This window comes from Nestor notabilis, unplaced genomic scaffold (assembly GCF_000696875.1).
Source record: "Nestor notabilis isolate BGI_N333 unplaced genomic scaffold, ASM69687v1 scaffold24415, whole genome shotgun sequence".
NCBI classification, from domain to species: domain Eukaryota; kingdom Metazoa; phylum Chordata; class Aves; order Psittaciformes; family Psittacidae; genus Nestor; species Nestor notabilis.
In genome coordinates, this window is record NW_009931070.1 from 1 (window position 1) to 24,876 (window position 24,876).

The 24,876-nt window shown below is 36.9% G+C and overlaps 1 protein-coding gene across 1 annotated transcript in view; it reads left to right on the plus strand.

The window, feature by feature from the left end:
* Positions 1–6,983: 6,983 nt before the first annotated feature.
* The window catches only part of SEL1L (sel-1 suppressor of lin-12-like (C. elegans)), a gene marked incomplete at its 5' end in the record, with an annotated part of 23,941 nt that continues 6,048 nt past the window's right edge, over positions 6,984–24,876 (plus strand). Inside the window, 16 exons of the mRNA XM_010015708.1 lie at positions 6,984–7,021; positions 7,370–7,592; positions 11,968–12,135; positions 12,740–12,845; positions 14,239–14,401; positions 15,991–16,044; positions 16,130–16,189; positions 16,831–16,912; positions 17,236–17,390; positions 18,143–18,199; positions 19,299–19,367; positions 20,623–20,700; positions 21,439–21,501; positions 22,227–22,314; positions 22,643–22,791; positions 23,346–23,511. Coding sequence (XP_010014010.1) covers positions 6,984–7,021; positions 7,370–7,592; positions 11,968–12,135; positions 12,740–12,845; positions 14,239–14,401; positions 15,991–16,044; positions 16,130–16,189; positions 16,831–16,912; positions 17,236–17,390; positions 18,143–18,199; positions 19,299–19,367; positions 20,623–20,700; positions 21,439–21,501; positions 22,227–22,314; positions 22,643–22,791; positions 23,346–23,511 — 1,719 coding nt within the window. The remainder of the gene's footprint in view (positions 7,022–7,369; positions 7,593–11,967; positions 12,136–12,739; positions 12,846–14,238; positions 14,402–15,990; positions 16,045–16,129; positions 16,190–16,830; positions 16,913–17,235; positions 17,391–18,142; positions 18,200–19,298; positions 19,368–20,622; positions 20,701–21,438; positions 21,502–22,226; positions 22,315–22,642; positions 22,792–23,345; positions 23,512–24,876) is intronic.

Genomic DNA, 24,876 nt, shown 5'->3' on the forward strand with positions numbered 1-24,876 from the left:
GGGATCCCCGGTGTCCTTGCTGGGGCTTTGTGTGAGGGGGCAGCTCTGTCCTGGCCAGGGCGCTGAGGCGGCGGAGGGGTGAGAGGGGCGAGGCAGGAAAGGAGCTGGGCTGCTGTCAGCTGCCTGGCCGCCAGTAGCCGGGCTAGTGGGGGGCGGCGGGCCCATTGCTCACCTTGTGCCTGCTATTTTCCGGGGGTTGTTCGGTAGGCCTGCTGGGGGTGAACGTGTTGTTTAGCTTGGCCTCTGCCTTTAAACAGCTCATTAGGAGCCCACTTTGTAATGCCTGCTTTGTTCATAACCAGAATGAGACTTTTTTTCCTTCCTAGTACGCATTTTCGTGCTGGGGAGCTGATAATGCTGATGTTAATGCTATCAGAACGGTTTTCTCACACATCGAGAGACCATTTCTGGGGCCTGCATTATGTCGCATTAAAACCTTTTTTTTCAGTTTCTTTTGTTGTTATGCAGCATGGCTTTTGTATGCTTCTCATGTGTTGTCACCTACTTCCTTTCCTGGGGTTTCTACCTCCCACACCCTTCTCTCCACCACGGGCGGGTGGGGGGAATGTGCAATGCATTTATTTATATAGTGTTTCTAAAGCTAGAAAGCACTCCTTTAATAGACAGCCTTATCCACTGCTAATGGGGATGTGCTTTTAGGCTGTCAGTGGTATTTCAGGAAAGTAACTTAAAGCTTTCTCTAGTGCCAAGTTCTGTGGTTTGGGGTTCATTACTAGGAAGTTGAAATTTAAAGTTGTATTACTGTAGTTTCGATTCAGATAATGTAGTTCAGATATCAAGCACAGTTATATGAGCTTTGTAGGTATTGTTACAAGCCAGCAGGACTCTTGGCAAAGTATGGAAAAGATACACAAGAGTTCTGTGAAGCCAGAGAGATGTACCCAGACTTCTGATGGCACATTCTCACAGATAGTGTGTATAAAGAAAAAAGCTAAGGTGAGATGAGACTGTCTGTATTGGATGAATCAGCTGCTGTGTATGTGGAAGTATGGATGTTAGGTGACAGAATTAAGGGCTGTTCACATGTGCATATATGCTGTGCAGTTCTTCTTTTGACTGTTTGTCCAATATCACAAAACTGTGTTTGTGAATATGAAGTTCTAAACTGTATGTTTAGAATCAATTGAACTAATAACAATTAGTAGGCCCAAGAAAGCACATGGTACAGTATATGAAAGATTAGGAGCTGTTGCCAAACTTATATCACTATTGTGGGGTAAACTGTTGATTAATAGCCAGAATTAATTGGGAGAAGGTGTACAGAGTCCAGCTTTTGGCAGCAAATTGTAATAGAAGGATCTTTCTTGCTCAAATTTTTGTCAAGAATCATTCTGAAAGAAAATAAGTCATCACATCATCAGTGTTTTGATTTCCTACAGTAACACAACCACTTTAGTCTGGTACAAGCTTAGAGACTGTGTGTTAAATGCTTCCTCAAAAACTTGTTCATTCCTAATATCTGGTCTGGAAACAGTCATCTAGAATGTGAGTACGTTGAAGGGAGGGGTTTAAAGAAGGATGAGTAAAAATGGTTCAAGTATTACATGTTTTTTAATGAGGATTTTTTTTTTTTTTTTTTACTAGTGGTCTTTTAACTATAGCTTTAAACCCTAACTCTGTAATCATAATCTTTGTTTAAATCGATTTATTGAGAACTTAAGGTGAATGCAAGAAAACTCAGGCCAAAAGAAATGGGCACTATATTTTAAAGTTATAATATTAATACAGATTATACAGAAGTTGCATATGGGGCCTGGGGAAAGAATATTAAGGAGTCTATGGGCAGTTGTCAAAAGGAGATAAAAAACTGGTGACTGTATGCGTTCAGATGAAATTGCCTATCTTCTGCTTATCACAGCAGCGATGGCCTTCTGCTGCTTCTGTTGATCGTTCATTAAGAATGTTGAAAAATATCTTCTAGTTTTTTTTCTGGTTGCTGATACTGTTTGATTCTTTTTTGTTTTTTCCCCCTTTTTCTCAGACTAAGTGGTAGAAATTTTGTCATTCTGCCTGAAGAAAGCAGAAGCAATTCATGCTCTGGCTATCCTTCACTTTCCATGGTTATCTTCAGTGATAGGCAGAGGTTTTCATACTGTCTCATTAGCTGGTGGGACAAATGGGCAGTCACATACTTGTAGGAAGCTCTGTACCTAGTCTCTCAAAAGACACAGCTCAGTGGCTTTCCCTGACCCTTCTCATTTTACTTACCTAAATGAAACGTATTTGCTAAACTTGTTGCCGGATAGGCAATCTCAGTTCCTACGGAGAAATTGCTGGAGAGTAAGTTTTGTAAATAGTTATCCAGCAATTGCAAGGAGACTGGAAAAAAGATTTGTATTCAGTGTGAGGGTTGACCTATATCTTAAACATGAAGTTGCACTAAAATGAATACGCTGCACAGATTGTAGCTGGGAACAATTTAGTTGCTGCCAAGGATATTTGAAATTAGTCTTGCTGAATAGATGCCACTTAAGGATTTTGCTTAACTCACTGCATGTTTTAGAGGTGCACATAATAGGAATAGCATCTGTGCTATGGAGTCTGTATCTGTACTGAATTTAAATTGAAAAAAGTCATGAGAAGCAACCTCAGGTATTATTTTTCTTAAGATTTCCTTTTTTCCTGCAGGAATAGGATAAGCGGGGTTTGCATTCTCTTTCAAAGTCTGACTAGTCAGTTTCACAAAAAGAACGTTGAAAGAAATAACTAAAAGTACCACAAAAATATCTGATGGATACTGTAAAGCAGTTGTTGCAAACCTTTTTTGTTCGTGTACCCCTCTCAGTAACAAAATAAAATACTGAGCGTGCATCTTCAGTGTTTAACTTGCTAAAGAATTTCTCTGTGTGCTACTGTACTAACGTATTATGTACATCATAAAACATGCACAAAAACAGAAATGAAAAAACAGGTGAGATAAAGGTGAAATAAACACACTATTAAGAGAAGGTTTTATTTATTAGTGGTACAAAAAGTGTTTTCTTCCTGCACCCCGAGTGGATTGGTTAGTGCACCCACTGGGCCGTACATCACTTCAGACTCTTACCAGTTGCTTTGTTGTGATGGTGTTTGAAGTTTGAAGACATTGGCAAAAACTGGAATGAAACTGACCACAGTGATAGTTAGGGCATTCATCAGAACTTTAGGAGATTGCCAGCAGCTTGCACTTAAAGAATGTGGCTATTTTCCAAAAGTGAGTGACCATTCTAACATTGAAACTAACAGTATTTTTTGTCTGGTAGTAGCAGTCCTTTAGCTTTACAGACTGTCAGTTAATTTGTTCTTCTAAAACGGCAAAACTTTGAAACTGTTGGGCTCCCTCAAGTGAATGACATTCTTGCTGAATCACACTGTGTAGCTCTTGTTTCTACCCCTCTCTCCATAGTGCTCTTTTGAAAATGGTAATTCGCACAAAATGATAGGATCTTTATCCAGCATATGGTGGGATCTTTCTATCTAGCATAGGCTGCCAGAGTACTTTTGCTATATTTAAATAGACTGAACACTGGTATTTCTAATTGAGGAAAAATGAATAAATTTTAAAGCTGATTTTAAATATATATGAAGTGGTGGATGGCTGAAACAAGTGTTTAGCTCTGTGCTCTAGAGTCCCAGGTGGGCATGAGAGCACCCAGCAGCATCTACAGCTCAGCACTGTATGTAAGTGAAGCATTCTGTACAATGCTGGCAGCTGCCTGTTTCAGCTACAAGTATTTTTGCCTACTTTTTGCTTTTAATGTATTATTGCATCTCCCTAGCTCATGTAACAAATAGTAGGATTAATTTCCAATTCGCCTTTTCAGAAGAGGTTTATAGAATTAGGCAGCCTTGGTAACAGACCCAAATTTAAAAAAAAAAAAAGAAAAAAAGTTATTATTTTTAAGGTAACTGTGGAAAACCAAACTAAACTATCAGCTTTAATCTCTGAAGCAGGTGTACAAACATAACATCTGTGACTTTGTTCAGTAGTTGAGCCTTGACTAGTAAACTGTGCCTAGGTCAAACTGTGACCTTCCATAGATCTTTCATTAACACTTTCAGAACAGTTTTCTTAACTGTTTCTTAGAAGTAGACACACTTCAATGAGTAGCGGGTGTGTATTAGTCAGCACTTCTGCAGAATAACAAGGCTGTAAATGATCCCTCCTCTAGTCACATTATCGGTCATCACTGCAACCTCATCTGCCTAACTGAGAAGGAAGTCCCAGAGCTGGGAAGAGTTAAACTAATATTTTGTTGTTGCTTTAATGCTGTTTTGGAAGCACTGTTTTGAAAATACTTCTTCAAGTACAACTTCTTAGGAACAAAGCTGGCTCCTTCAGAGAATATTTAAATGATGCAATAGAAATGAAATAGGTTTATTTTCAAGGAGGAAGAGCAAGCATTTGATGAGCTCTACCTTATGCTGCACAGATGTCTCTTACCTTTCAATTTAGTAAATCTGTTGCTTTCCGTATGAGGTTACAATAAAATTGTTCTTTGGTAAGCGTGCATAGATGGTATACCTTCTTTGGTTTTGACCTTGTGTGGTCATTTCTTGTAAAGTCAACCTTCCACAAATTGAAATCAGTTAATAAAGCCTGTACCAAAAAGTTAGAACGCTCTAGTGCAGTCAGGCATGTAGGCTGATTTTAAGCAGACCAAACACCTTAGCTGATAGTGCTGTTAAAAATAACCTGATGTTTGTTACTGCAGTAACAGGTATTGTATAAGTGCTTTGTATATATTAATAGTAGCACACAAGCTACTGAGTAGGTTAACCCTGTTTTAGTTTTCCCCCAAACTAGAAGCATGTATGAATCTCTTGACAGGCTCTGGAGTTTGAAGTTGTAGGGGTGGCATTTGTTTTTAGGGTAGTGGTTTGTGGGAAACATGGTAAACTTGAATTTGTCTCATGATTTCAAAATGCAAAGGACCAGCAAGTATCCTAAATGCGTATGTACTTTTACTGTATTTAAAAAGCAACTGTAACATGGTGATCTGAAGTGTTGAAGTTCAGTGATAGAACGTACTATGACTTATTACAATCAGCCTTATCAGTTAGATTTCTCAACCTGATAAGCACTATGGTCTCTGCCAAAAATGCAGCTGTTTTTCCATTGATTTTCCCTTATGCTTCCTTTGGTGTTTTTTCCGAATTGGTGTGTGTTCTTACGCTGTCTTGGTTGCTACTTGCAGGGCCTGTTTCATCTCTAGTGACCTTTGCTGTCTCCACTAGTTTTTCTGAAGGGCTCTACATGCTTTCATTTTTGAACCTGTAGGTTGCAGCTGCTTACCAATATCATCTGTTCTAGATACTTTTTAATCCTGTGTCTGCTGGCAGTCAAACTTTTTGTGCTTTGCATCCTCTTCAGTATGTTCAACAGAATATCATCTGTTTGTCTCAGTTGCACTATCAAACTCATCCCCTTAGTTTTGCAGCTTCACGTGTAAGTCTTTGCATTTCTTCTTGATTTTTGTTATGCTGTTAGAGCTTGAAGTTGATTCTTATCTTTTTATTTGTTCTAATCAAAGGTTGTATTTCAAATAACAATGCAGAAGTCACTTTCTGGAACCTTACTTCCAAGATTAGCCCTTTTGTTGCAAATACATGCAGTTGCACTGTTATAGTCTTCAGAACATGTACTGATAGTGTCATGTCTGGAGTTTATCACTTCAGAGATGATTTATCTCTGATAAGACACTTTATTTACTTGAGGATTAAAAGTATGTAAGTTTTCTTTGCTGCCAAATGCGTATCGAAAGCAGAATTCTATAAACTTTGAGAGTTTTGTTGGTGTTCGGTACTTGTCTTTAATAGCTAACTGTGAAATACTAAATGGTGTATTTCATGTACAGGGCACTAACTTCTATGAGTTTAAATACGTTTTCTAGTCACAGTGCAGGTCTCCAGCCTTTCAGTGTCTTACCACTGCTATAGGGCATTATATACCCCAGAGTCTCAGAAGGGGGTTTCTAAATGTAGTGGGAGTTAGTGGCAGATTTTCTTAGTTATCTATTTGTAGTTGGAGCATTTATTTTGGTTTAAGTGAGTTGTGTACCAGAGGGAGAGGTCTGTAGCGCCTTCTTTCAAATGTGTGTGGGTGGGAGGTTGTTTATCTAAATGAGGTAATATCAGCCACTGATGACTGAGAACAGTCATGTTTCGGCTGTGATAAATTGGGAAGCTTTCAGTCAAGATGTGTATGAACCACAGTGAGTAGCCCATTTAAGTTGCAGGAACAAAGGAAATGAAACACAATTCTGCAAACCAAAGGTAAAACTGTCATAAATAAGCTTTTCTGATTATCTTCTCCCTCCTTTTCACCTCTATTCCTTTAAGTCTCTGCCTAATAGCATTCCTATTTTATTTAGCATTTCTTCTCTTTCCAGTCTTTCTAATCAAATATCATAACCCATTCAGATAAGAGAGATGACAGTTAAATAAGGCTTGCAGCTCTTGAACAGTGTCTTAAAGACAATCTAGTTTCTCACAGTTGTGGAGAGAGACCTCTATATAAAGGTTCAATTATGCTGGTCAGGCAAAATGAACTGGCATTCTATAAAGAACAGTGCTTAAATAGGGTGGAGTTAATGTAACTTTCTCGCCGCTAACAAAGCTGTTTATATTAAAGTTGATTTGGTGACTAAAAACCTTAAATTCCATAGACTCTTCAATTGATGCATACCTTTTTAGGTAGTTTAGTTGGACTGGAATGATTGAGACTGTGTAGCAATCTAGAGGATTGATTTGGGTTTAAAAAAAAACCAAACAATCCACACTTTTTTTGAATGTTGGACAAACAGTTGTGTTGGCATAACTTCAGGAAGAAGAGGATCACCTGTGAAACATTTGATTGCTCCTGACAACACTAACATGGTCTTTCTGAAGTGCATTAGTCAACTTAGTACGTTAGAGTATCTTAGAACCTTAGAAAATAATTAATGGAAAAGCTTTTTACTGACTTAAGACATCTCTTCTAGATGAAGAGGGAAATCAAGATGAATCACTGGAGTCAAAGGTGAGGAATTAAGTTTCTAGTCATTCTGTTTTTCTTGTGGAGAGCAAAGGTCTGAAATTGAGAACTGTGATTTGATTCCCATAGTAAACTGTTCTGTAACTCTTGCCATCTCATTAATTTCTTCTGTGTATCATAAGAATTAATGTTGTGTTATGCTTGAAAATTTTTTTCTCTTCAAAGAACTGAAAGGTATAGAGTCAATGAGAGCTGATAGAGGTAGCTCAACTTACTTTTTATGCTACTGTTTAAACTCTAGTATGTTAATAATATCTTGAAGAATAATGTGGGGTTTTCACCAGCTGCTGTTCAGTTTCTAATTGTCTAAATTATGTGGCTGCTTTCCTTCAGACTTTATCTGCAGAGGACCAGGTAAAGGACCATTCCACAGGAACTCGAGTGGTAGCAGGTCAGATCTTCCTCGAATCAGGGAAATCGGACTCTCAATCAGAGGATGAAGAGAACTTTCACAGTCAAGAGGAGGAAAAAGAAAATTCGCTGGAAGAATTGAACTCTCTAGAAATGTCAAATCTGTTAAATAAAGACTTGGAAGAAGCAGAAATACAGAATCCAGGTAATTACTCATGGACTTTTGAAAAACTGGCAATAAGGATGCATCTGAGTAACTCTGGCATGTGAATAAACACAAATAGTAATTTTGAACATATGAAATAACTAGTGTTTTAACCTTTCTGGAATGGAATGTTAGTTTCTGCCTTTTCCATTAGAAAATAGTATCAAAAAGTTTTCAACTATTTCATGACTGAAACCTGAGTGGTTATTTTCAGATGCATTTGAAATGGTCCGTAATTCTTGTTGTTTCCATCTTGTTGGAAAGCTTTAACTATCAAATGGAGAAAACTCTGATTTCTTCAAATAGGACTCAAGTACACATACTATGCTCTGTGTACATGTACCAGCCATAGGAGAAGTTGCATCAGTGTTTCAGTCTGCTGGCTGTTTGCCTGGAGAGGCAGTTGCGGAGAAGGAACAAAGAGTGATGCAAAGACCAGCTTCCTAGAACAGCATTGGGAGCCTTAGGGCAACATCTAAATTGCATATAGAACTCAGTAAACTTTCAAATGTAGCTAAAACCTTATGTCTTTGTGTATGAATTCCCAGGAAATTCTAGTATTTCTTTTTTACTACTAATAAAAATATAAACTTGATACAATTTTTTTGACATGCAGTTAATAGTAGGTGATAACTAAATGGTACAATTGAGTACCCTAGCCTATGTAGCAAAGACTTTTCCTTTTCACTTGTCCATAAAATGCAAATCTTCAACTTTGCTGAAAAAATATAGTTACATGATAATACTAGTATTAGTCAATCCTCTCAGTTCAGATTTGAATGTGAAAAGAAAGCAGGAGTTATGAAATGAGCTCTGTTATATACTAACACTGACCGTTTTCTAATAAGCCAGCGTTACTAATACAGAACTAGTATACATTTCATCAAAACACAGTGATAGGATTAACTATTGCAGTTGATAGGCATGGTGTTGTACAGAAAAAAGTATACCAAATCCACTAAATAGCTTGCTGCCACAAACTGAGCTAAGCGACATACTTGGTGCAGTCTGTTGCAAAAGTAAACTTTGAGATACTTTTAATCTCACACAGGAAAATGTAACCAGATTGCTTGCTCCCTGGCAACTACAGTTCTTAACTATACCTGTCAACTTTCAAGTGACTTTCAAAAACCACGAATTTAAAGTCTCGCACAGTTTTTTGAACCTTTTATGAAGTAGATAAGTGATGTGGATGGAAGGATTACTCATTTTATCTAAGAAGCAATTCTGAAGGAAAAGTACTTGTATTCTGGTAGGGGAAAAAAGCCTGCTAAAGGGCAGCTTTACTGGCAAACTTTTTAACTGAGCAAGACAGGAATCTAGCCTAGCTAAGTGTGTTGCATCTCTTGAATGAGCTCCTGCTGACAGGACTGCATTAAGGGAGAATAAAGCTTTTTTAAATAATTTGGCTCCTGTGTATAGTCATGAGATTGCACAGGAAAAAAACAAAAAAAGTATTCTTCAAGTTTCACATGTATTTTGCAAGAAATTGAGCAGAAAAGAAGTCTTCAGTAATTTAAAATTAGTACTACTTGTGCTTTTAACCTTCTAAGAAAGAAGTTGTCCTACTCTCTTCTGATTAGTGAGGAGGTCTTGGGTGTATAGGAAGTGGTATTTTTTAGTTTAGTTTTTAGTCTTTTGTTTTTGTAACAATGGAGTTCTATATTGACACTTTTTGCTGAAAAGTGCCCACAAGTTCATACAGAGCTGACAATTCCTGATTTATTTTCCTATTTGAAGGAATCATATAGTAATGTAACCAATACTTCAAAGTAATCTATATTTGGGTTTCCTGCAGCATAAAATATGAGATGAGATGTAAGTAAATAAGGACAAAATATAATGATAAAATATCATATAATTTATTCAGACATGGTAAACCTGGTAGATTGCTACTTGTACGCTCAGTTTGACAAAAAGTAATTTATCCTCTGAGTAAATTATTTGCCTCAGTTTGTGTTTATCATTCTTTAGGTACATGATAAAATAACTGGTGAGCTTTTTATCCTGTGATTACACAGCTGTTTTACTTTAGGGATTGTTACTGTCTCAGGGGGCAAAACAGCATTGTGGTTGAATTTAGAATCTTTAAAAAGGTTAGGGGGAAGGACTAGAGCAGAGAAACTTCAAAACTTTGATGTACATTTAACTCTCATGCAGAGCACTGTATAAATGTTCTATGTTCTATTACTTTCAATACAAGAGACAAGGTACTGAACAATACAAGTAAAACTTCAAGCTCTCAAGTAATGTTAAAATCCTGGGCCTGGAGCGTGTTCAAATGACAGTCTTAAGCAGCCCCATCAGTTGTAGTTATATGTACATTTAGCATGAGTTTGTGCATCTCTGTGGTTAACAGATACCTAAATTTATGCCAGGCTAATTGCATCTGGGCACATTATTTTTGAATGCAGCTTCTGAAAATAACATTTTTCCTTCTGTGTTATGGGATAATTAATTTGGAGTGGTGTGGTGAAACATCTGCCAAGGAATCAAATTATGAAGAGCAATTTGGATAGCTAACTAATCCTGGAGACTTCCTTATGCTTCAAAAAATCAACATGAAATTTTATAATTAGTATGGTCTGTAGGCATTACAATTATAGACCCTAAAAAAAGAACTAGCTTTCTCTATAACCACAAGAATTACAAACTTAACTTGAAAAAACACCATATAATTGAAATTCTCAATTGCATGACTTTGCAAATGTCTTCAAATGAAGCAGAACCCAGCTGCTGGATTTAGCTTAGTGAAAGAGAAAAACCTTTATAAAAGGCTATTTGAAATAATTTCATTATCAAAAAATGAAGATAATTCTTACTTTTCATAGAAGATTGATTTTATTTAAAAATATTCCAATATTGGAATCAGTAACCCTTGAAATTCTAGTGGGTAAGAAATAATAAATCATGCTGTTCAAAGTAATTTTGAATGCAACTTAAATATATTGGCAAAGTGAAATAAAGTTTTCAATGTAAGTATATGCAACAATAGAAAATTACTAGACTTGTGATTTCATTTAAGTCTTGTCTTACAGTTGTATGTACAAAGTGTAGTCCCTGCTGATATTCAAGTACTTTCAGTGTCACCTTTGGTGATGTGAGTGATCCTGTCATGATTATGTCAACCTTGGGGCTAAAGGGTATATATGCACTAGAATGCAATTCAAGGGCAGTCTTTTGCATCAGGAAGTGAGTGCAGAGAAGAGAAAGTGAAAAGAAGGCTGTTTATTTTGGTAGGCAATAAAAATGTAACAGATTACCTTCGCCAGTATGAAAAACGTAACTGATTACCTTCTCCAGTATAAACTAAAGTATTTTGTAGTGTGAGGTGTCCCTGCCCATGACAGGGGGGTTGGAACTAGATGATCCTAAGGTCCTTGCCAATCATAGAATAGTTAGGGTTGGCAAGGACCTTAAGATCATCTAGTTCCAACCCCCTGCCATGAGCAGGGACACCACACACTAAACTAGGTCGCCCAAGGCTCTGTCCAACCTGCCCTTGAACACCACCAGGGTTGGAGCATTCACAACTTCCTTGGGCAACCTATTCCAGTGCCTCACCACCCTCACTGTGAAGAACTTCTTCCTTATATCTAATCTAAACTTCCCCTGTTTAAGTTTAAAGCCATTACCCCTTGTCCTACCACTACAGTCCCTAACGAAGAGTTCTTCCCCAGCATCTTTACAGGCCCCCTCCAGATATTGGAAGGCTGCTATGAGGTCTTCACGCAGCCTTCTCTTGTCCAGGCTGAACAGCCCCAAGTTTCTCAGCCTGTCTTCATAAGGGAGGTGCTCCAGTCCTCTTACCATCCTCATGGCCCTCCTCTGGACTTGCTCCAGCAGCTCCATGTCCTTTTTATGTTGAGGACACCAGAACTAGACACAATACTGCAAGTGAGGTTTCACAAGAGCAGAGCAGAGGGACAGGATCACCTCCTTTGACCTGCTGGTCATGCTTCTTTTGATACAGCCCAGGATACGGTTGGCTTTCTGGGCTGCAAGTGCACACTGCCTGCTCATGTCGAGTTTCTCATCCACCAACACCCCCAAGTCATTCTCCACAGGGCTGCTTTGAATCTCTTCTCAGCCCAGACTAACCATTCTATGATTTTGGTTGCTTAGAACTAAAGGATATAAGAAACTTACACCTTCTGTTTCATTTCCTCATTAAAAATAAGAATAATATATTTTTAAGTCCTATTTAGAAAAATAATTGCTTTTTCAGGCTTTTGTAAATCAGAAATTTTACTGAAAACTTTATTAAATGCAGTTCACAGAAACTAAAACAACGTATGAGTGCTTTCCTGAATGTAGTGACTTCAATTTGTGAAATAACGGAAATCAGTCTTAATTCCCAAGTGTGTATTTGCAGTTTTGACGGCTATTGGAGGCACTGCAGATGGTGAACCTTGCCACTTCCCCTTTTTGTTCATGGAGAAGGAATACGCAGAGTGCACTGCAGATGGGAGGGAAGATGGCAGGCTTTGGTGTGCAACATCCTACGATTACAAGAAAGATCAAAAGTGGGGCTTCTGTGAAAGTAAGTAACTTGGTGTCTTGTTCAAGTCCTTACTTGTTTCAGTCTTTATGTTCTTTATTTCAGAGTCTAAAAGTCCCTGTCATATATTAATGTGGACTTTACACTGTGATATACGAGTAATTATAAAGGCAAAATTCTCATGATAGAAGATTATAATGTAAATGCCACTTCCCAAAGCTATTTGGGAAGTCTTGCAGTGGAGGCATCTATAAAACTGTTAGTTTCTGAGGTTGTCAGAGTATAGGGGTTTGACAATGTTTCCCACTATATGCACTGATCTGGTGCATGAAGGCAACCCTTCTGTAGAAAACGCTCTCCTAAAGGAGGAAACCTTTTCTTCCTTGCACAGCTTACTTTAGAGCAATTAAAAGACTATTTGCAAACTTGTACATGGAAGATATCATGTGAGAAGAAACTGTCTACCAAGATACCCACCGCACCTTCTTTAGACAGCCGTTTGTAATCACTTGGGTCATTTAGTGGTCTTCAGAAACATATTTCTGGTTGTATTTTCCCCTTAGAAAGAACAGCTGTGTAATTAGAGCTTTTAAGATACCTATTTTGGTTTTTTGTGGTGGTTTGTTTGTTTTTTTTTCTTTTCTAGCTGAAGAGCAGTCTAATAAGAGAAGGCAGATGCAAGAAGCTGAGGATGTTTATCAGACTGGAATGAAAATCCTTAATGAAAGTAGTAAAAAGGCTCAGAAGAAAGAGTAAGTCTACCTTCTCCACCCCAACAAGAAAAGGGTGACATAGCTGGTCTCTGTGGCTTACCTGGAAAAGAACTTAAATGAGTTGCCCTTTATTGGACTTGGATCAAACTATGCAGTGTTAGTACTGAAAATGAATAGTAATTTCAGGGTATTTAGGAAAACAAATTTATCCCTGCTTTCCTCCAGATCCTCTAAAAATTGTATAAGACTAATTTCTGAAGAATGAATGTCATCAAAACATTAATGCTGGTAGATGAAACAAACAACAAAAAAAGGAATGAGACAAGTATTCTGTTCATTCTGGTCTATTTACTTTCTACTCTGTATATATCCAATAACTAATTAAATAGTTGTCAGCTTACCACTATAATTAAGAATAGCTATGTTAATTTAGAACTCCCTGATACTCAACTTGGCAACTTCATCAGTAAGTGGTAACTTCAGGCTGCTGACTATTACATGAGCACTACTACAGTATTAAACTTGTTCATGTAGGTAAGGGAGTGTATTTGTACTTCATGTATCAGGGAAACTGAAACACAACTGGAAGTTGTCCATCACACCTTGGCAGAGACAAGTATCTGTTAGACTCTGACTGGTATTCTATTATATAAAATAGTGTAGGAATTGTAAAACAATATTAGATTTTAGTTCTCTTGAATACTTTACCCTTTCTTAGAAGGTGAAATTATGTGAGGAACCAGGTGTGCCTCAGCTTGTTCTAAAGAAAGAAAACAAGCCTGAGAATAGAACAGTGGTAAGGAAAAATCTTGGAATGCTCTCAGAGGTCCATGAGCATGCTTGACAGTACTGTGTTATAATGTTTAAGGTTACAGGCTTTTAAATTGCTCTGAAAGCAGATGCTGTGAAATTACTTTAGAGGACTACTGTAAGTTCTAAGGCTGAAATAAAGGGGGGTTTTTAGAGAACTTTCTCATTGTAAGCATGATTGTTTCATCACAAAACTGATTATGTGTACAATTGTCTTGCACCCAATACTCATTGTAGTGTTTTCATTAGAATGATTTTGTTCTCAACAAATCAGAGACTCCATAGACTTTAAGACCTCTTTTTTTCTGTCGTGATGTGAAGCTCTCAGAGTAGTAGTCCTACGTGATATCTAGTACAAGACTTAAAATTCTTGCTACAAAGACATGATCACTTTGCATAAGGAGTAGAGTGAACATTAAAATCTAGTTTGTCTGTTAGCTAAATCATATGAGCTGTTGCATAGATTGACAATTCAGAGCTGGAACAGAGGACTGTAGGTAGATGTATTTGTAGAAAATAGAGGCTAAAACCGGGGAATAAAATGTCTCCCCAAAATCTTCAGGTCTATGAATGGAATCTGCTTCTTTGGCTCGAGGTGACTAAGAAATTGTTTTCTTTTAAGAGCGTATCAATATCTTCTGAAAGCAGCTGACATGAATCATACCAAGGCAATGGAGAAAGTGTCTTATGCTTTGTTGTTTGGGGATTACCTGAAGCAGAACATACAGTCATCAAAAGAACTATTTGAAAAATTAACAGAAGAAGGTTCTCCTAAAGGACAAATGGTATGTATGTCCTTAGATTCTGCAGAAGTTCTTACAGGTTTATAAATTGTTTTATAGATTGTACTTAGTCTAAGGTGATTTTATAGATTGTTGTTGCATCCAGAACAGAATGACAACAATAAGTGATATCTGTTGCCTGGTTAGAAAAGACAGCAGACAGTGCTGCTTTTTTAAACTGTTTGAAAACTTAATGTAAAACACTTGATTCAGGAAAATGTATTTTATTAATGCTTGCCTAAGCATTTCCTAACCCTGACTACTTGTTGCTTTTACCTTTTAAAATTTCACCAGTGCCTTGCTTTGATTCAAAGATTGTCCCCCAAATGGTTCTGCTTTACCTGGCTTCTGCATGCTGCTAGCATTACTGAGGGTACAGTAGCAAATGGCACCTGCACCCTCAGTGTAAGCACATGGAAACAGTTCTTCCCTTTTGAGTTTAAAAAAACATCATGAAACTGCCACTAATATAGTATGATGGAAGTTTTTTAACTTAATTTCTTACCTGTTCTGTCACTGACTAGATTAGGTGTGTACGTCAAAAAATGGGTAGATACAGGTGACTCCAGCCAACAAATCTCTGAAACTCAATGTTCTATTCTTGTGGTTTGTGTGGGATATTGTGGCTTTTCATCTGCAGTTTTATCTTTGACTGAGATAAGTAGATAGACACACACACCTTCATAATCTAGGAAGTTATAAACTCCTAGGAATCTTGAAGTCTGTTTAGTGGAATGGGACTCCCTTTGTCCATGTGCCTTTGAACATTATAGAATTGTTCATACGTAATTGTACACATGTAATGTCATAAAATGTGGGTGTTGCCAATTTTAATGTCTCTGAATATATTCACTGTTCTCTTTTGTTTTGGAAGTGTCAGCGTCTTTAGGAATTAATCCTGTTTCTTTTAGCTCTTTGGCTACCAAGTTTCCTGCTGTTTCCTCTTTAATGTTGGAGTGCTGATTCAGTATAGAAAGCAGGAACTCTGTTTTTTCTAGAGATTTTATATCTTAATGAAGATCTTCACTTTTATTGGTTTAGAATTCAGTACTGTCTGCATGAGGTGATTATTTTTATGTGTGTGCTTTCAGAATTATCTGGAATAGTCTTAGAACACTGTGAAATACAAACACCTTTATATATACACTGTTACCTTCTGTGCTGCTAGTTTCTTTTCTGAGCCACACAGCTGAAACAGGTGTTATAGATAGAGCAGTAATTATGTAAATTTTAAGAATAAAAATAACTTGTGAAAAAACCTCAGCCAGACAGCTCTGTGCATTCTAACTGCTTATAGTCGTAAATGCAAGTAACCCATGGCAGAACAGATGCAAAATACAAAATTCATAGGACCTGTTAGACAGTAAATCAAACTGTAAGACTTCTGTGTGCTAGTGTCATAAGCAACTGAATAATTTAGAAACTTAACATTTTAAAAGGGGCAGGAAAGGCACTAGATGCAGGAGGTACCAAAGTGAAGGTAGAGCTTGGCATGTTCCTTGCAGCTTTGAATCACTGTTTGACTGTATACTTAAGTATTCCAGGAAAACGGGTTTCAAAGTATGTGCTGACAAACTTTATTTTCTTTCTAGGCTCTTGGATTTCTATATGCATCTGGTCTAGGAGTCAATTCTAGTCAAGCTAAGGTAACATAAAAATCTTCAGCATGTGCTCTTGTATTTTATCTTGGAGACAGATGTTATCTAAGTAACCAATGATTTTTGTTTTAAGGCCCTGGTGTATTACACTTTTGGAGCTTTAGGAGGAAATCTGATCGCCCATATGATCTTAGTAAGTAAGATAGTTAATAACTTTACACATGCACAAACTTTTTTGTAATCTTAAATTTTTAATGTAAGATTTGCCTTCATGTGAATACACCGTCCAGATGTTAGATCATTATGCTTGCATTGCATGGGCAATAGTATCTTTCCCATTATTCCTTGTTAACTTAAGGAGAAGTCTGCTCATTTTAAACTGTATACCACTATGAATTTAGATGGACCATGTTTGCATCTCTTGACTTAAAGCAGAAGTGTCAGACTTTTAATTTTTATAGGCTAATGAGAACTGTGAAAGCCAGAAATCTTTACAAAAGATCTTTTATATAATTGTATATGTTAATATAGTTAGCGTTGTGAGATTTGACAATAAAGTGCAACATGCGTAAGTAAAAGGCTGTAGGTTTTATCCACAAGTATCATTCTGCTTATTTGCTTTGTCCTGAGTAATATCTGGAGTATATTTGCTATATTTAACCTTTAATCATACCAGCCAGTTGCTTTTAATGCAGACACAGTGGACTTGGGGCTTTTGTTTTGCCTATTGCATCATCACATCTTGCTCAAGTAGGGTGAAAAAAGTTTGTAACCTGGCAAGCAGTATGTTGTCAAATAACCGATAGTCCCATATTTTTGTATTTCCCTTTTTAGGGTTACCGGTACTGGGTTGGGATAGGAGTCCTTCCAAGTTGTGAATCTGCTCTTACACACTACCGACTTGTAGCTAATCATGGTAAAAACTTGTTATGAGGCTAATGTTCTTGACTTTTATCTGTATTTTTGTATCATTCACCTAGAAGATACTATAAGTACTATCAACACTAATAGTATAAAAGTAGAGAATTCCTGCTATTAAACAAGTTACCTGTTTGGCTCTGAGTTGTGATATTCTATTTTAATCTCTTATCTATTGAAATGTCTTTAATTCTTAGAGAATGTCAGAGTAATTCCTTCTTTTCATGTAACGGTTTGAAGCTCTGTAGAGATCTGGTTTTACTAAGTAGGAGTGTAATATTTGTATTGAACAAATCTGAAAATTTCTTACCTGTTTTCCAGTTGCTAGTGACATTTCTTTGACTGGTGGCACAGTGGTTCAGCGAATTCGATTAGCAGATGAAGTAGAAAATCCAGGAATGGCAAGTGGGATGCTAGAAGATGACTTGATTCAGTATTACCAGTTTTTAGCAGAGAAAGGAGATGTACAAGCACAGGTAAGATTGTATTCACCCGGTGACATGCAGAGGTTGTCAAGAATTACAGAAACAGCTTTATGAAAAGGGAAAGTCTTTGGAGCTTTAGTTTTCTCTTCCTCCTAAATCAACTTGTTTGCTATTTCCTGTTTAGTTTTTATGAGAAGAGGCTTATGCCTTATTGTGTTTAAGGTGGAACTTGGACAGAATATGGATTATTTTTTTTGTGGAAAATAAATTCAAAACATTAGAACTTTAATATCTTAGGAAAAAGGATTTTGGCTTTCACTAGAAACCAGCCAGACTAGTTTAAGGATAGCTTTAGATGTTGTGGAGGAAGAATGGGCCCTGTCAAGGGACCTCAGTTTCTTGCTGTATCTGTTCTTACATGACTTCTGCAAACTGCAGGCTGGACCTCTTCTAGACACCATGCAAAAGGGGAGGACACTAGTAAAGGCAAATTGTCGCAATTGAAGTTGCAACTTATATGACTTAAGAATTAGGCAGACAGAATTCAAATGAACCATAGTTATTTTGTATCTAGAACAGTCATGTCACTTTTATCTAGGCTAAATTTCTGCTTAGGCTAATGTGGAAAAATAGGGCTCTACTGCAGTTATTGAAGCAAATCTGTGCCTTCAGGCTTTGTGGTATCTTGTAAGTCTGATATAGTGTGTCTTTGTCCATTTAATTAGCTCACTGGTATCTGTATTAATGGAAAAAAAAGTCCCTAATGAAAACTTAGTTATTTGCAATGTAAAATTTGTTTTTAGGTTGGCCTTGGACAGTTGCACTTACATGGTGGAAGAGGCGTAGAGCAAAATCATCAGGTACCCTTTCTGTGTATCTTATGCATATTACCCATGGTGGAGAGTGAAAAAGTATAGCTGAGACCACAGTGAAGCAAAAGTGTTTTAAGTATCACTGTAAGGTATTTAATGACTTCAGTATTCTTGTTTGATAAAATTTAATTCATTCAATAAAACTCTAATCTTTATGTGACTGATACATGGAGCTGCCTTTCTTACACAATCAGTTTTACACTAATAATCTTAGAAATGAGGAAGTCAGAAACAAAGACCAGGTTTTCATCAAGTACTACTTGAAACTAGCTGAGCTTTTGTACATGTAGTAGAATCTCCATGACACATTGTGTGTGCATTAGCGATGATAGTCTAGTTTGTGGCTTGCAAGAATAATTTGCTTCTGTGGGCAAAACAGTGTAACTTTCAATACTAAGGATATTAAGTGCGCATGGAAACCAACTTTTGATGATGTTGGCCAACCCACACTTCTACTGCTTGTAGAAGTTAAAATAGCTAACCTTTTCTTGAAGTGTATATTGAAAAAATGGAGAGCTGAGGATGTGCAGTCCTGATAATTATTTCAAACTCTGCTACCAAACAGAAATTATTTAGTGGTCATCACATTTAAAATACCTTAAAATGACTGCTCTAGAAGGGTTCAGAGATTGTCAGTGGGTCAGGATTAGTATAACCAAGCTCTGTAAAAGTGAATAGGAACTGGCAGATCTGTCCTCTTCCAAACAAGGTTTTGGAGCTACAATAAGGAAACAAAATTTATCTGTGTAGCTTGTACATAGTAGCAGTTGTAGTGTTTTTATTAAAAAATACTACAAATAATATTACTACAAATAATACTTCTATTATGAATAGAATACAATATAAATAATACAAGTAATACTACAAATAAAAATACTGCAAATAATACTATTATAAAAATTTTTTTTTTCCCTCTGCTCAGTATTCTAAGTGGGGAACTCTGTTACATATGTTAAATCAAGTGGGATCCATAACTCTTGTCCCCAGAAGAACCTGGTAACTTGGCAAACAAACTCTGCTCCATTTGCAAGAAAAGAGACTCAAATCATAGTCATGGTGGCTAAAATTCTTTTTTTCTTCCCTACAGCGAGCATTTGAGTACTTCAATCAAGCAGCTAATGCTGGCAATTCACATGCCATGGCCTTTCTAGGAAAGGTAAGATGAACACTCTCAAAAGTAAGTAAATTGACTGCCTTTCAATGAAAAATAACAAATATTTCCTACTTTCTGGTATCAGGAAATATAAAACTTGAATGCTGGATTTGAAGCATTTCTGCTCTGCTACTGTTTTGAATTTTCTTGCAGTGTATTATGTCTAGTCTAAATTTTCTACTTCACTTTAGGATTTTTTTTCTTTTCAAAATAGTGCTTGAACTAGATTAAAAAAAAAAATAATCAAATTGTTAAATACCTAAATGTCCTTTTTCTGTGGCAGAGTTGAAAATTCAGAGTAGGCTCCTATGCTTTCCAGTGTGTCAGACAAAAGTTTCTCAAAATTTTGCTTATTGGGAAACACAGTTCAGGAAAGAAAGGGGAAAGACATCTGTATTTTTATTCGTTGTAGAAAACTGAGGCACCTGAGTCAGAGTTGCCAGTAGGTCTGCATGTACTCTGAACCAAAGCCTGAGTCTGTCTACAAGGTGGGCCATTGTTTCAGTTTTCTCAGATTTAAGTCCTTATTTAATATAAAACATGACAGACAAGCTGCTAATGGTGATGTTAGTATCTTACTGCTTAGGTATTTAGGTCACTTGCCTGAGATCTAGGTTGCAGGGTACCTTCACCCTCTGAGGAGCTAAATCCTTATTTCTCTATTTGAGTACACTTTAAGGTTAGGCTGCAATAAGCGGCAGCTCTAGCTCATCTTCAGGCTGTCACTGCAGTAGAGATACAAAATTCATGTCCTTAGAGCATGAAAAAAATTGTATAATATGCTAGGCAAGGCACCCAACAGGAGGAATTGCAGGTTTCTGCTTACTGCTTAGGTGGTTTGTATCTAATAAATGCTGAAATGAACAGGATTTAGTAACTTATTTTTGCTTTGTTTTCAAGAGGTATTTTAACTGCCAGTGTAATTTGACTTCCAGTCGTCTCACAAAATTTTTGCTTGTGTTCTTTACTGCACACTGGTATAACTCAAAAGATGAAGGGTATTTTAATGAAAGCTTTCTAATTTTTTAATGGGAAATTCTTTCTCCATTTTGACAGTTAAACCCTCTGAATCTGAATTTTACAGTATAGAGATGTTTTCTGCTTCTGAGCAAGTTTTTTAATGACTATTCAGTAATTTAATAGTCAGAATAGTATAATAGTGCAATAGTCACCCTCATACGCAAAGAGAAGATGGTTCATGATCTCCATGCTAAACTGACTTCTTCAGCTCTTCTTCAATAACACCTTTCCCTTTCAGATGTACTCAGAAGGAAGTGATGTTGTACCTCAGAGCAATGAAACAGCTCTTCAGTATTTCAAGAAAGCTGCTGATATGGTATGATTATCTTTAAGCTAGAAATACAGTATGTGTACTAAAAAGCTGATTAGCTCAGAAATGCTGGAAATGTGGGGTTTTTTGTGCACTTGCACATGCATATACCTAGTCCCAACTTCTTTCCCAGATTAACCCATAATTAAACCCTGCTTGACTGAATTTGTTAGAAACTGCCTCCAGTTCTGATCATGGTGGTTAATGAAGCTCTGCTGAGTACAAGGAGTCTAACTCTCATGAATGCGGGCATCAGTATGAAATACTGACTTCCTAACTAGCCTGACATTCTGTAAAGTGTTGATTTTCAATAATCTGGAGCTGTGTTGTCACAGCTGCTTTTAAATTAAGACAGATTCTCAGATTTCCTGTAGTTGTTTTGGGAGCTTCTGTAGCATCTGGAACATTCTCAAACTTGGAAAAACTGAAGAAGAATAAGCTATTAATGCCCCACCTTTCTGTGAGTGTGGGTTATACATTTCATGTGACATTCTGAAAGTGCACAGTAGACTTTAGTAACTAGTGTTGAAAGCTTTCCTTTTCCCTTTCAACTAGCTGTGTAATTACTGAACAAAAGTTACCAAAGATGCTGTTTTCTGCCTAAATAAATATTATTAACTAGGAGCAAAGGTAAAGCAAATATACCTTAAGCACTGCTTGTTTTAGTGATTTTTAAAGATAAATTTGAAAGATGCAGCTGTAGGTTTTGCCTTTCTTTGCAGAAGTGTTTTCCTGTGTTTTCAGGGTAACCCAGTTGGACAGAGTGGATTAGGAATGGCTTACCTTTATGGAAGAGGTGTTCCAGTGGTAAGTCATCTTTCTAATCATATGTGATTGTGTAACTGTTGTCAACAGACTTTTTCTCTGGAGCAGTGTACTGCAAAAGACTTATTTATGAAGATTTCTGTTACATTGAAAACTCTGTAAGGAAATCTGTAATAAAAAAATCACTGGAGTCAGCAGCTCTGAAACATGCAGAGTTCCCTCTAAGTTCAAATTGTTGCTAAAGCTGTTAGAAATGCTTAACTGTGAATTTTTAGCAGTTTTGAACTTGGATCTAATTTTCTTGTGAAATAAAAGAAATCCAAACTGTCCCTGAGAGTGGAGGAACACTTTGAAACTTGTAATTAATTCGTGTGCCTTGTGGCTTATCTCACGAGAAGGTTTCTTGTTAAATGTTTTATATTTAGCTATGTGAACAGATACTCAAAAGTTGTATTAGCCCAAAGTTGAGAAAGTAAGTTAAGTAATTGTTCTAGAAACAGAACAGGGCATCTGTTTTGTGATGCATAACTATTGATAGCAATGCTATGTGCCAGTTTTGAGATAGCTACAGGCTCGAGACATGCCAATATCATTGTAGGGTGTTTCAGTTTTTGTTTCCAGATTTTGGCCAGGTGAATAAAAAATCTTGCTGTAATTTTTCTGCAATATAGATCTGTCCTTACATATACATACATGCCTATTGTCTTTCTTTATGTAAATTGCGGTGTATTGCAAGGCTGTAATGGCTGGACCATATCTTCCTGCAGAACTATGAGCTAGCACTGAAGTATTTCCAGAAGGCTGCAGAGCAGGGATGGGTTGATGGACAGCTTCAACTAGGTTCCATGTATTACAGTAAGTGACATCAAAATAATGGTTTGCCAGGTCTGAGCGTCTGCCCTTTCAGTAACTGTTCACTAGGTGGCAATAGAAGTGTGTGTGAGAAGTGTGTGTGTGTGTGTGTGTGTGGATATGGATATATATCTCTATAGATAGATAGATAGATAGATACACACACACCATGTAGGGTGGTTTAACTGGATTGACTTTATATTTTGTCGTTTTTTCCTAATACTTTCACAGTGTTTTTCTTTAATAATTTTAAAGACTAAGTACATACTGTATTTCATACAACTTTGCTTTTTAAGAGGAATTAATAGCAATGACTTAATCTTCCTTTTAGATGGCATTGGAGTCAAGAGAGACTATAAACAAGCCTTGAAGTATTTCAACTTGGCCTCCCAGGGTGGCCATATTCTTGCGTTTTATAATCTGGCTCAGATGCATGCTACTGGCACTGGAGTAATGCGATCCTGTCATACTGCTGTTGAGGTAAGGTCATCATTTATAACAGTCAAATAATACTGTCTTGCAAAAAGTTGGATAGAACCATGTCAGCTTATGTAGGAAAGCTGTCTTGGCTAAAATCCACTGGTGACTGCAGAGCCAGGGCTATCAAAAGGCAAAGTGATATATTATCAAACTCCTTTGTATCTCACGAGAAAAATCTATATTTTCATATGTTGATATGGTGAATTTGTATTGCTTTATTAACTTTGAAGAAAATCAAAAGAATGTAATATGAAGTAAATACTAGTAAGTACCAAATTCTTCATTTAAGCATGGGTTCAAGTATAACAGAAAAGCTCATCTTAAGAATAATTTTGAGTAAGCATCTGAATCTTGGCATGTGTTTGCTTAGTAACCTGTATCTTAAAGTAAGCCTGTCTTAAGCAGTGAATTAATCTATCAAGTTTTTCCTGTGAAATGTAAATATTTTGAACAGGCATTTGAATGTTAAAGGTTTACATCTTGTAAAACCTAAATTTCTGAAGTTGATAACAACCAGTCTTCCCCCCCCCACCATTTGTTTTATTCCCCTGCAGTTGTTTAAGAATGTATGTGAACGGGGGCGTTGGTCTGAAAGATTGATGACAGCCTACAACAGCTATAAAGATGGTGATTCAAATTCTGCTGTGGTTCAGTATCTTCTTCTGGCAGAACAAGGCTATGAAGTTGCACAAAGCAATGCTGCTTTCATATTTGACCAGAGTAAGGACCTGAATCTGTACTGAATAATTTTTTTTTTTTTTTTTTTTTTTTGAGCTGGCCTGCAGTAGCCCATTTAGCAGAATGCTAGGGTGCTTGAAGATAAAATTACTCTTATTCAGTTAGAACTTCACTGAGATTGTTGTCCTCTTGACTGCTCTTCACACTGGAAAGCAGTCAGTTTTAATTTTCACCTCTAAGGATAGCTTTCTGGCCTAAAAGTTAAAATACACTTAAATTCTGACTTAGAGGATTTAAATATGGGATAGGGAGAAAATGCTTTAGAGGCTTGCACAGTGCTGAAAAGTCTCTTCCATGGACTTCCTAAACACAGCCTTAACACTTTATTTTTAAATCTGTGAAGTAGGAAAAGTAGGAATTGCATTAGTTTTACCATTGGCCTTTACTATGCCTTGCCTACAAGCTTCAGTTTTCTTTGTTCTTTATCTTGCAATGTCTTTTCTCAGCACTCTTCCCTCCCCCTCTCCCCTGAAGTTTTTTGTAACTTTACTCATACTGCTCTTGGAACAGGGATGAAGAGCTGGGCAGTTGGTTCTGTTAGACTTGAAAAAACTTGCCCTAGATCTCTTATTGCAACCTAGGTGGCTAGAACTTGGATTTCTTAAAGAGTCTGAGGTCATAGGGAAACAATGGAAGTACAAGCAGCAAATCTTTCTAGAAACTACAAAACTCAGTATTTTAAACTTTCTGGTCCTCAAATCCACAAATCTAGGACTCTTATTACCATCTTTAGGACGTTATATCTTAATATAAAAATTAGCCTATCAGCCACCAATAGCTGTTCTAACATCTTAATTTCCTATGAATGTTTTTTAAAGGTGCCTAAGTGACTCACTTTTAGATGAGCTACGGCAATGACCATCTTGACTAGGAGTGCGTATTTGCAAAGAAATAACATCTTTCCCTGAGTTAAAATTCTGATTGTGATTACTCAGATATATCTGCATCTTGACTGAAGATGAATTTAAAATTTTTATATACTTTATACAGAAAATCTGTATATCAACTCTGAGATAGTATAGCTGAAACCATGCTTAAACAAGACATGAAAAAGAGTTTATCTTCTGAACTCTGATACTTCAGCAACCCTCAGTTTATGACATGGACAAGTAAAATAACTTCTGTTCTGAAGCAGCTGTAGCACTATTGTGTAAAATATTCAGTCACTGGCTGGATAAAGAGTTTAAGCCTTTGTTTTACTTGACTGGTCTTGGGGTTTAGATGGTCAAACTATGTACTTTGGCCTTGTATTTGAGTGCGCCTTTCTCAGAGCCCAAATTGTGTGCTCTTAAGACTTACATCTTCTGGTAGTCCTCAAGTATGCTTCAGAATCAACTGCAGCAGGAA